The sequence below is a fragment of the Epinephelus fuscoguttatus genome, linkage group LG15 (assembly GCF_011397635.1).
Source record: "Epinephelus fuscoguttatus linkage group LG15, E.fuscoguttatus.final_Chr_v1".
NCBI lineage: Eukaryota > Metazoa > Chordata > Actinopteri > Perciformes > Serranidae > Epinephelus > Epinephelus fuscoguttatus.
The window spans coordinates 14,484,103-14,497,194 of record NC_064766.1 but is presented as its reverse complement, the minus strand read 5'-3'; the positions used below and the strand labels follow the sequence as shown (position 1 = coordinate 14,497,194).

Sequence of the window (13,092 nt, the reverse complement as noted above, 5' to 3'; positions counted from 1 at the left end):
TCCCAAACCCAGAGAAGCAAGAACTGAGACTCTGATCTGCGAGGCTACCAAGAGATACTTTCTGAACTGGAGCCTGGCTCTGTAGACTTGTGGCTGTGTGAAAGCAAGGAACATTTATTCTGGTGCTTTTTTTTTTTTTTTTTTTTTTTTTAAACTTTTTTTTTTTTTTTTTTTGTGAATATTTTCAGTTCTACCAGTGAAAAAGCTGTTACAGTTTCAGCTCTCACTGATGCAAACAAGACAGCCAGGCACTTTGGATGAAAGCATCTGCCAGCTGGTGTACTGTACTGTATGTCCTGGACTCCTGGAAAATGAAATTCGCAAACCTTGAAAAGTTTCCTCTTTTGGAAGGTGCTGCTTTCATTTGACAGCAAACACAGAATGTTTTGCTCTTTTACGCTTGAATACCTTTTTTTTTTTTTTTCTTTTACCGAAGCGGTGCGAAATCTTCTGAACCAGGAAATACATCTGTATTCTCAGAAAATCACTTGTCAGTGTTTACAACATTTGCCTCCAATTCAGCGTTCGGTTTGCAGCTCCTGGTTGTGTCTGCACATGGTTTTTTTGCAGATTTAAGCTCAGCTTTTTTGCCTCCTCTCGCTTCGGGAGACACTTGTTCTTGTTCACCAGCTGTACAGAATTGTAGGGCAACATCTGTCCAAACAGGTGACACTTTTGCTTCCACTAAAGTTTAAAGGGTTGAAAAAACAAATGCATCGTTTCCAGATTGCGAGCATGAATTTTAAAATGTGGCAGTAAATTGTGTGAATTCGGCTGCGTTTCCGCAAGCCTGGGGATGCTAAGACAATGCAATCTTTCAGCTCAATAAAAACATCAAGTTCATGTAAAATTAAGCTTGAATCCGACAACAGCAATGTGTGCAGTCCTGTTAGGGTGGATTTTCATCTTAAATAACTGCTTGTACATTATGCAGAGGCTCAAAGTGCCAAATCTGCAGGCAGTCGGGGCCTTTGAAGTAGCTCAGCAGAGCATCCAGCTGTACATACTCAGTGCTGAATGTAGAGATTAAACAGGGGAGATTAAAGTTATCACGTGTGTGCATGTGCGTGTGTCTATCTACTGTATGTTACTGTATATTATGCAAGGGTTTAATGCTGTCTGGGGTTTGGAGAGCGCTGAATGATGATTGCATAATAACTCCGAGCCATAAAGTGCAGTATGGATGGCTGCTTGGCTCCATTTGAACAGCGGGTGGTCTGGGTTTTTATCCCTGCTAATGCCAGGACCGATGCCAGTGTCAGTGGTTGTTGTTACGTCACACTCTCTGGGTCAGTGTGTGCTTGTAACTCTATACTTGTGAGGACAAAATTATGATGTGTTTTAAGCTTTCTTTTATTACTTTCTTTATTTTCTATTTTATTGCCCCTTTAAAGTTCTTTTTTCCTCCTCTATTCTTTGGTCTATTTCCTTTAGTGAGTGCTGGCTCTGTGTTGGTTCATGTGACCTAATTGTGTTGCCATTTTGGCCAGGACTCTCGGAAAGGAGATTTAGATCTCAAGAGGCCATCCTGGACAAGTAAAGGTCATATTGAAAAATCCACCCACAAGAAAAAGAAAGGTAAGGAAAATCCACCAAAATTTAATATCTTGTCTGGTCTGTGGTTTAAGGTTGAAATCAGATTTAGTATTTGGTTGGAATTAGGACCTGCATGTGTATTGCATGTCTGCAAAATGTGTGTTTCTTCATATTTATAGGGGTTTGAAATAACTTGATATTACCATTTCTTGATTTTCAGTGGAATTACATTGTCCTATTAACAGATGGTGCCATCATATTGAGTTATTATTTGACAAAAATCTGTTGTCCAAATTAATAACTCCACAGAAATTATAATTAAAAGCGAATGAGTCATTTAAGATATGTTGTACTTGGAAGATTAATCTTTCTTAGAAGAAATTCTGACAAATCTCGTGCCAACATTACACAGGCTGCATTACCCACCCTTATTTAGAGGCAGGCCAGACTGACACTCTACCTAATGTATTAAATGTAATGCAGAAAGTGATATTTTTACCTCTTTTTTTACCCCTTGTATAGAAGTAGAAAGTGCAAAACAACATTTTAACATAGACTGCATATAGAATATTGTTATACATAGCAAGAAAGATCCTTAAATTTTGGATTTCTTAAGATGCCCCTTAAGTGGAAAATTGCTTTGGAGAAGCTGACACCTTAAATGTCAGGAAATTAATCCAGATATGTCAAGCAGTCATTAAAGTGGGCCACTCTGGGCTGGACTTTATTCTGCCTAACAACTATTACTATGGCCGATTTCAATGACTTAAATCTAGAACTTTAAAACCTCAAAAAAAGTATTTGAACAAAAGGATTTCCAGAGCATTAGAGCACAGTGCTTTGCATTTAAACTTTGATTCAGTCATTTATATGTGATTTTTGCATATATTTAGAATATATTCATGTATATTTTGATGTTATATTATATTATAAATCATATGATATCAAATCCAACCGCAAAGGAGTAAGAAAATAAGCAAAAGGGTTTCAATAACAGTATTAGGTTTAGGTTTGGGTGTGCATATGTAAAGTACGCAAGTTTGTACAGTGTGTGTATATTTTGCCTGCCCACCTGTGTACATACAGTAAACATATAAATCTCCATCTTGAAAATATAGATAAATAGCCGCATACAGGAGGAATTGTATGTGTTTGTGTGCATATAAGATCATTTTGTTTGCATACAAAAACTAGGCAGCGATCAACAAAGAATGAACCACAGTATGCAAAATGTGTTGCGGCAACACCTTCCAACAAACTTGTTTTAACAAATTAGTACAAATTTTAAAGAGCATTCATGGTTTTTGTAAATAGAATTTATTACTACTACTTGTTAAAATGGCATTAAATTTGGTAACAAGCACATCAGGACTTGTTTAAGATTCAAAACTCAAAGTTTGGGACTCGGGACGTGAGGGCAAAGATCTAGACTTACCTGTGACTTGCAAAACAATGATTTGGTTCCACCTCTGCTCTGTTGTACCTGTGTTACAACTGTAGCTGTGTTTGTGTACCTGCATCTCTGCCTGTGTGTGATTAATATGTATGCCGTGTGCTTGTACATGTGCGTGCATGTTAAACAAGCAGTTTCTCACATTGTCATTGGGCGCCTCGTCCTCTGTGGCCACCTGGATGGTGTAGGCCAGGAAGCAGAGGATGGCACCGATCCAGAGCAGGATGGAGAAGCCACCGAACAGCTGACGGCAGAACTTGACCCACTCCGGGGTGGTGGGGGGAGGGGTTAGGGCGTTTGGACCGTCCCTGGCCAGAATCTCCACAGCTCTGGCATTGGTCAGGCCCTGAGGGAGAGCAATTTTTAGGAATGAATGTCTTTCTGCATGCGCTGGGAATCTTATTACAACACAACGACCCCATTTTCACCGCGGCTTAAAAAGCAATTTTACTGCTACAGTTGCAGAACATCAAGTATTCCTGCCTGGCCTATTTAACACCACAAGTATAATAAACTGGGTGACTCTCCTCATCTAAGGTTCTCGGCCGTAAAACTGTTGGATGTAACTTTATTGAATTTTTTCCATGATTTTATGCCTAATAGTGTCAAGGTCTAATTTACAGAAAGGCCAGGTAAGTACCTAAAGAGCTATAATTTAGTTATATTGGGAAAAACATACACACATTGACTCTCTTTCAAGCTTTAACAGGTTTTTGACATTTTTACAGCTTGTGATATTTTTAGAGCACCCCAGCTGCTGTTTTTTTTTTTTTTTTTTCCAAATACTATCTTAAAGAGATAAAAATCAGTTTCACTTCACTTGCAATGTCAAACTTAAGGTAAGCAGCAAATGTGTTTACAGCATAAAAACTTTTGTGATGTGCTTGTATCTGTCTGTGTATGGGATTGTAGGAGCTGTTGCGTCAAAGTGTGTATGTTTGTTTGTGTGTGTGGGTGTGATTGAGGGATTAAAGATGAATGAGGCTCAAGGTGAGCCGGGGACGCTGCGGTGGATCTAACTTGACCAAAGTAATGTTTGGTCTCAGTTTGGATGCTGCTCACCAGTAGAGGCGAGCCGAGATTACATCTCTGTGGGGGATTTTACAGCAACTCTTTGTCGCGTGTTTGTGTGCATGTGTGCATGTGTGCATGTGCAAATGAGACTGTTTGTGTTTGCGTGTCATTACCCGTGTGAGGTCCACTCCATAGCGTTTTCCCAGATCATCCAGAGTTATTTTGTGGTCGTCCTGCAGGGATAAAATGTTCCTTTATTTATTTGTGCCTCAGTGGATCAGAAACAGTAAACAGAATCAGTGTAATGTTAATTGGCTGGTAAAATTATTTCTAAGGGAATTTACTTTGACACATCATAAAAGGGAAACTGCACATTTTATTATAGAGCTTTACATTCAGCGTCCTACTATGGGAGCCAAGGCAGTATGACTGCAGCTGCAAAGGGAATTTTAATAACCGACCAGGGTCAAATAGATCGTGAGGGCATAGCACTGATACATTACATACCTCCATCTTTTTGAAAAAATACTTTATTCTGTGTTTCTGACATGTATCCAGGGGCTTTATATATATGATTCATTCCCCATGACAGATCAAAGAGGTCAAAGAGTGATGTCCACTCCCCCTGCATCACCAAGTAGTGTTGAACTCGAGGTGAGCAAACTGTGAAAATGTGACCCACTGAAAACTGCACAACACTGTTTAACACTGTTCAAAAAAGGTCCAGTGTGAAGGATTTAAGGGGGATATATTGATAGAGATGAAGTATTACATAAGAAGTATGTTTACTGTAGCGTATAATCACCTGAAAATAAAACTGTCATGTTTTAGTGACCTTAGAATGATCCATTTATATCTACATAGGGAGTGGAGTCTGCCATGGTGCAGCACCATGTTTCTAGAGCCCGGTCTCACTCCAAAGTCGTCGCAAATCTGGTACTTGGACAGTGACTTGCAGCATCAGAAACCAATGATATGCCATGATATGTGGTCAATTGCCCTGCCGTGTGAGGGGGGAAATGTGGCGGGACAAGGACGAACCCGAGAGAGCAATGTTCACGTCACATAAGATTCTAAAGCCAAACCCTGTTTTTTTCCCTAAACCTAACCACGTGCTTTTGTTGCCGAAACTCAACCATGTTTGTTTGCTGTTGAAGGGAAAAAAAAGGTCAATGTGCGGTGTTGTACCGACGTAGTTCGTTTATTTTGAAAGAGACTGTGTGGACAATGAATGTAACAGGCAGAACTTGACACGGTGTCCCAGAAAGTCAACAACCATTGCACCCAGGGTACCTTTCACGTCGTATGTGGACGTGAAAAGTTCATGACAAAACGTCAATATGTGACGAGGTCGGGGTGAGAATGTGATGGTTTCTACGGTAGAAACAGAACAGACAAAACAAACACTGGCTCTAGATACGGCCATTTGCATTTTCTCATTGGGCACCATAGTTAGCAGCCCCTCCGTGGAGAGCAACAAAAAAAAAAGATTTTTTTTTTTTTTTATACATGAAACGGCTTTTTTTTTTAACAGTTTAAATCACATAGAATATTTATTTTGGAAAGGAAAAGCTGCCGGTGAAAACCATCAAAATATCCTGGATTTTAAGCTATCAAGAAAAAAGTGAACACATATTAGCACGTGCTGGTCCAGCGACCTGTCTGCGACGTGTCGAACAGTGTTGGAGGAACACTTATTTGTTATGTAAACTGCTGTATTCAGTGTTTTTACAAGTTTCAATCACCTGGTCCATTTGTTTTGCACAAGAGGAGACCTCTTTGGATAATTTGGTTCCCTGTAGAAACCTCCTCACAATGAACACTGAGGGAATCCTTATGTGAGAAGTTTTAGCTAGTTGCAATCTGCAATCCTCACCACTAGATGGCACTAAATCCTACTCACTGTTCCTTTAAAAACCTGAGTGATTTATTTGGTGTTTTTGGACTCATTTTGTTGTTTGGTGGCATGTTTGTATTATTATTTCAATCCTGTCACCTAGAAATTACATTTTTATGTTACTAATCTGCTTTCTAAATTACAGTGTTGTAGAAACGTAATCACTACCTGGAATATGTTCGGAGACAACATTTCATTCAGATAACACAACACTACAATCATGTTCCATGTGCCCTTTGGAATGAGGTGGTTGAAGAGGATGGCGGGCATGGAAAGTGCAGGACTCTGACATCAGAACCTCAAGGTTGCATCTACTGTTTTAGTTTAATATAAAGCAACAAAAGCATTTTGGTTAAGGTGAGGGAAAGCTTGTGCTTTTGGTACAATGTTAATTAAAAAAGGCAAGAAGTGGATACTGTACTGAAAGACTGCCCATTTGGCAGAAATAAACTGTTGTCGATGAACATTTTGCTGATGCGTTCAATATGAACATTTTGATCAGATTTGCAACATTTCTTTACTAAGTTAATAGAAATAGTAATTTGCTTGGCATTGTGTTTCCCTCAAAACTTTAGTACGTTAGTTTTATACAAACCTAATTTTTAGCAGACAGGGTCGATTATTCCTGTGCAACTGGCCAAATGCCACCTCAAGATATTTCCACTGTAGCTAAAATGGAGTTTGGTACTGTAGCAACAAAAATTCCAGCTACCAGCTGTCAGTCCCGCAGGACAAGGGCTGCTTTCTTCACTCAACAACAAGACAGAGAGAGTTTTTTCACCAACGGAAACCCTCAGAGGACCACGATGAAATGTAGCTTGGCCACGCTCAACGACACGCCCCAGTGTTCACAAAAGAGTTTGGTAGTTAAGCTTTATTTATATGCCACTACACCCAGTATTGATCAAACATTATCTGGTGGTTGTTTAAAGGATTTCTGAGAGTGGGATATAATGCAGGAAATCACTAACTGAAGAAGTACATGAGGCAGGCTGATGAAAATACAACGCTTAGTCCCAAAACTACTCCTTAAATGTTGACAGCATCTAAGGATTTTTTTCCTTTAATCAGTCACAGACCAACTTGATAATTACCAAGAGCTGCTTTATCAGAGATAGTGCATGCAGCAAAACGTACCCCAGTTTTCATGGGCATCGCTTGGCTGCGTTTTGACAGCACCTCAAAGAGATACAGCTCTGCACAAGACAAAAACTCTGCACTACACTGCTGGTGGCCCACAAATTATTCAGTATCTTTCTGAGTACAAAGAAGAGCAGCCAGAGGGTGGTAGAACAGATAGCAGAGGACGGGCTGGCTTGGAACTCATCTACAACTGACTACACTAAGCAGGTTGGATTGCCATTTTGTTTACGGGCCACTGTTTTCATTTATAGCCTTGTTAAATAACCTGGTGTCTTTGGCATAACACTATTTGGGGATCGTTTGGGTGCAGCGGCGATGGAATCAATCACTGTGCAGAGTGAGTGTGTGCTGGAGCAATGACAGCTTGTTTTTCTTACCAAGGCCACCTCCTTCTTCAGCTCATCCAAGTCCCTGTCCTTCTTCCTCCTCTTCCCTCCATTCTCAGCACCACACTGGGGGGGAAAGAGAGAGAGATTACCATACCTCAGGCCCGTAGGCTATCATCCCAAACCTCAGCGGAAAATAAGTGGGGAAAAGCCACATGCTTGTAGCCACATTGTGCCTTCCCATTTACATTCATCGCCACGTATTACAAGCATCAGTGAGAGCACAATGGACTTTGTGTATGCTGGTTCATTTCAGTCTCCTGGCACTATTGGCAAACCATTCACTGAATTCGGAGGAGAAAAATATTTTTCTCATAGTGGGAGTTCCTCATTTGTGCGAGCGAGGGAGAGTGTGTGTGTGTCACGAACAGTTGGAAGAATGGTGCATCATGGAAATCATCTGCTGCTGTCAGTCTCCTCTTAGCAGCACGTGTACATGTCAGCGGAGGAGGGATACACAGAGAGACTGAGAGGAGAGTGCGAGCGAGTGACACAGTGAAAAAGTAATCAAAAAGAGCGAAAGAGGGAGCACAGAGCCGGTGGAGTGCCTGAAATGTGTCTGGCATAGCAATTTCCCCCCACTGTGTGTGAGGAAGATTACCAGCCTGTCCTCCCATAAAGCTAAATGGAATGGGCCTGATGGAGAGAATAAAAACAAAATTACGTAATTACCCAAATAAACAGCGAGCCGGGAACAAAAGTTATTGAGGAGAAAAGCTATCATCCTGAGATGTTACTGTCTTTAAAAAAAAACACACAGCAGTTCCCTGAGAAATCCAGCCCCACAGACGCCTTTTGAGATCTCAGTAGTTTTCCATGATGCATGTCCACGCCATATGCTGTTACTGTGTATATGCCACAGCAGGAACAAAGAAACTGAGTCATCTTATCAGTTACAATAGGAAGCAAAGGTTTGAATTATGGCTGGGCCTTTTGGAGAGAATCAAATATCACAATGTTTTTGACCAAATACCTCAACATCGATAATGCAACAATACTGTAGAGCTCACTTGTGCTTTCACAATATATTTACACAATGAGATATTGATAAATAATCAGTAATGTAGATATAATAAATGAATAGGTAAAGGTGAAACAGTCTGGTATGTTCAGAAAATTACAGTAACCAGGCCTTTAAACTAGAAAAAGACACTTACAATATTCAAAATCTAAGACAATATCTAGTCTCATATCACAGTAGTGATATTATATATCACGCAGCCCTAGTTTGAGTGTAATAAAAACAATTTCTGTTCGTTTTTTTTGTTTTAAAATGAAAAGAAAAACTTACCCCTCTGCCCATGCTGGATGTCCAGACGTCGGCAGGTTCTAATGTGAAGGACAGCGCTCAGGGGCCCCATCACAGCTGAGACCTCCCGCCCCCACGTGTGGAAGACATTGGTGGCTTTTTTTGGGCCTTGAACCCCCACACCAAACATCCCGTTCCCTCACTACTTGCTCCCTCCTGTCAGGGTAACCTGAGCTGTGCAATCCCCCCCCTCCCTCCCCACTACTACTCTCCTATCCCAGGGCCTCTCTGCACCGAGGCACCCCCTCCCACCACCACCACCACCACCACCACCACAAAATGCTCACTCTCACACAGAGGGGGTCTCTGTGTGTACCTGCACCTGCTCAATATGTTCCCCCACCCTCTTCACAACACGCGCTCACATAGTTTCACGGAGAACAACAGCCCATCAATCACAGCTGTCAGCACAACAAATGAAACCTCGCACTCTACATAACATACAGTATTCATAACAAACGTGATAATGAGGGACCGATATTGGCCCTCAAGATTCATAATGAAAAAAGAGGCAGAGTATTCGGCTGTTGCTGATTCCGAGCACAGACTGGAACCTCAGAAGTGTTCTGCAAATAAATCCTGCTGTAAAGTGTTTAATCATTTAGTTAATTGATCCTCAACGATGAACTTTTCTTCTGCTTGAATTCAAAGTGACTCGTCGCTAACTACAACACTGCAATTAGCTTTGAAAGTCCAACATATTTAGAACATAAGGCGGGTCACCAGCACAGCGCCCACACAACAGATGCAGCGGATGATCTTGTGTCAGATAAGGACCAAATGTCTTCTTGCAAGTTGACGGTGACTTTTAGAGCTGATGTTACATTTACTACATTGCTTCTTATCCATATGAGCTGTATACTTTGATGTATGTATGAGCCACTTCAGTGTGCTCCTTTTCAAGGTTCTACCTTGTTTTCTCCCACAAAAGGGTTTTTCAAGGTTATATTTGCGGGCTTGTTCGGTTATTCTTGTCACTGGAGTTTAGCATATATCTCTGGTAAAAAGAAAAAGAAACTTTGGTATACTCTGTGAACTCTGTATTTCTGTAACCCTGGTCTGTGAGGGCCCCTGAGAAAAGTTTTTTTTAATGAGCACGTGTCAACAACAAAATAAAAATTGCACTTCTAAAAAACTTGCTAAACAAAAACGGACAACATTTCGTGCCATTTTTGCCAACAAATACTGACAGAAAAAAAAATGAGGTCAGAGAAGAGGTGAATGGGCTATTTGGGTGGCCTAAGTAAATATTGCACTGCCCCTTACAAAACAAGCACTCCCAGGGTTCTGTGTGTTACAAAAAAAAAAAAAAAAAAAAATCACACTTTGCAGTTATATTAGATATGATGAGTTAAACAAGATTAATGAACAAGACAAAAACTTTAGTCATCACAAAATGGCAAAGTGTCTTCACAAGCTATTCTTGGACAGTTTTCCACCACCGCAGGTCATGATTCAAGTTAATACAGATTACAAACACATTCTCACTCTGCCCTTGTCACATATTGGCGTTTGGCCATGGGCTTTCCACGTCCATGTAGGATGTGCAAGGTACCCTGGGTGTGTTGGACATTGACATTCTGCGACACTGTGTCATATTCTGCCTGTCAGATGCATTATTGTCTTTCAAACTACACTTCGTTTTCACAGGAAATTTACCGTGTACATACAGTCTCTTTCAAAATAAATACACTATGTAAGTAAAACACCGCAAATTGCTGTTTGTTTGTTTTTTTGTTTGTTTGTTTTTTACGTACGTGGTTAGGGTTAGGAAAAAAGAACATGGTTTGGCTTCATAATCTTATGAGATGCAAGCACAGCTCTCCCAGGTGTAAGTGTTTATTGGACCCATCCGCTACCCGTCCTGCCCACCCTACTCTGTCTTTCATTGCTTTAACTTTCATTCCTGTCCCGATGTGTTCCGCCCTGTTGCTGCTGAGTGCCATTAAACTACAATGGTGACCGGCCATGTATCACGCCAACGTTAAAGGATGGCTTTTCATCAGTGTCTGACGACGCAAGTCAATACCCAAGCGCTGGATTTCGACAACTTCAGTGTGAGACTGGGTTTGGATTACATGTGTGGGTCAGGTCAAGAAAGTGCAGCAGTATGTTATCTAATGTGTCTGCATGGGTGATGATTCAACCAGTTTGAATTAACTGTGTCACTACAAATGATAACATTTAGATGTTCCTCGTAAGAAATCTTAAGGAATAGAACAAACTTACTTTAAGCCCTGGTATATGAAAGTTCACTGTAATAATAATCAATTGAAGGATTACAAATAAATTCTGTTATAAGTAGACTTAACTACTGCCACTACTAAGTTTGCAAACAAGTGCTACAAACTACAAGTACTGATTTACAGTTTTGGTTCCCACTAAAATGTTTGTGTTTCCACTGTTACTAGAAATTTTGAGGGTTTTTTTTTGGCAATTTTGTGCGAACATTTTATTTAAACAGTACTCATTTTTTATTTATTTCTCATTTGACAACTTTCACAATAATATTAGTTGAAATAAATGTATGTTCTTTACCATATTTTTGCCTTGTGCGGCATATACTCTTACAGCATTTCTACATACAGTCAGCTTACACAGATACATAAAGACAGGTGAGATTCAGATTCAAAATCCACATCAAACTTTAACCCACAGTAAGCAAAAAGCCCTGAGCAGGACCATCATCTGAAGGCTGACGGTTGCAACGCACATTGGCTCTTTGTTTACTTTCCTCATTTCCATTTCTCTACTTGTGCACTGAGCTGAACTGCCAATCAGACTGATGTCATTCACCAATGGGCTCCACTGTCACTGACACTGATTCAATGTGCTGAATCTGCCAAACAAAAAGGCGACAAGGGCCAACAGTGTGGCACACACCTCAAAAACTAGGGTAACAGACACTGATGGCCCAACTTTGACCAATGGCCAACCGTCTGCTTGGTGTGTGTGGGCCCTTCAGCTTCACGTGCTTATTTGTACCTACTATGTTCTAAAACTAATATTTATGACACACAAATTGGGTCAGTGCCACATGATGTTGCAACATGTTACAATGGGGGTGGGGGGGCAACACCAATCCTGCTTAGGGCATCCAAACACAATCCTTCACTTAAAAAAAGAGTCCTGTCATAAGCAATAAAATACACCCTTACTCATTTCTCTGTCCAAAATTCAAATATACACCTCTAGCACCACACAGCTCAGTAGTTGACTCTTATCTCATTTGTTTAATTTGTACATGTGTAGAAATGTGAAAAATTACAATTTGTGGTTTTAGGGGAAGTTATTTGCTGTTGCCTGGCAACCTCAAGGTGATGACAAGAGTCTGGGAAGTCACTTCACGCGGCTGTCGTTTGTCAGGATATAGTTACACAAATCCCTCTAAAGCCACAAAGTATCTCTTTCACATTTTTGATTGTGTTAAAGTTTCAACATGTTAATTAGTCAGCTTTAGAGGTGTTGCTCAGCATATTTTTTTTACTTTGAAGAGAGCAAGGTTAGCTGCTTTTCCCTGCTTACAGCCTTTATGCTCAGCTAATAGTCTCCATGAAGCACAGTTATGAGAGTGGCATCAATCTTATCTTACTCTCAGCAGGAAAGCCAATATGTGTACCTCCCAAAATGTCAAACCATTTCCTCAAAGGTGCTACAATCACATAAATTGTACACATCATAACTATAAAGACACGACGTGTCTGACTTTGGTGACTCCAAGTGGTGGCATCAAAAGAGACAGCACCTCAGCTCGCCCTCTCAGCCAGTCATTCAGGTGCCGCAGCTGAGCAGTTCAGTGGTCATCAGTTAAAGACTGTGGTTGTAATTTGAGTGTAACTGTCTGAATATGAAGCAGAGCATTTCTGAAAAGGTTATGTATGCTCACTGAACCCAGCCTGCCTATTAAGTCAGAAAAAATTAAGGCTCTCTGAAAATTATACCTCATTTTGTTACCCTGTAAAATGTGAAAAGGTTGTAAATGGTCACTGAGCATTTATTTTCAGCTCATCATCATTACTTTTTGGTAGTTGGGTAACAAAGGGCACAGTGAGGTGAGATCATTTCAGTCCTCACCTGCTGCTGTGAGGCAAATGCTTCAAAGTTTAACCCCAAAACTGAATTCCTTTTGCATGTATAAGAAAAACATCACCTGGTGGTCTAAGTTCAGCATCTAAAACATCCACATTACCTCCTCTATAATGTAGCTATTGTGTATGCAAATGTCTGTAGATAGCTGTAGTAATAAGGCTGGCGCTGTGTCATAATGCGCTTTACTTTGATGCCAGCCATCAGAGCATTCAAATATTTCGAACAGTGGATATCTCATTTTGGAAGGAGTTTTTTCTTTTGAAAA

General features: G+C 40.5%; 1 protein-coding gene across 1 annotated transcript in view; it reads right to left on the bottom strand.

The window, feature by feature from the left end:
- atp1a2a (ATPase Na+/K+ transporting subunit alpha 2a) overlaps positions 1-8,816 on the bottom strand; it is a 50,668-nt gene extending 41,852 nt beyond the window's left edge. The window contains exons 1-4 of the mRNA XM_049597687.1: positions 8,721-8,816; positions 7,421-7,495; positions 4,177-4,236; positions 3,132-3,335 (exon numbers count right to left, since the gene is read on the bottom strand). Coding sequence (XP_049453644.1) covers positions 3,132-3,335; positions 4,177-4,236; positions 7,421-7,495; positions 8,721-8,732 — 351 coding nt within the window. The 5' untranslated portion in view covers positions 8,733-8,816. The remainder of the gene's footprint in view (positions 1-3,131; positions 3,336-4,176; positions 4,237-7,420; positions 7,496-8,720) is intronic.
- Positions 8,817-13,092: the final 4,276 nt, after the last annotated feature.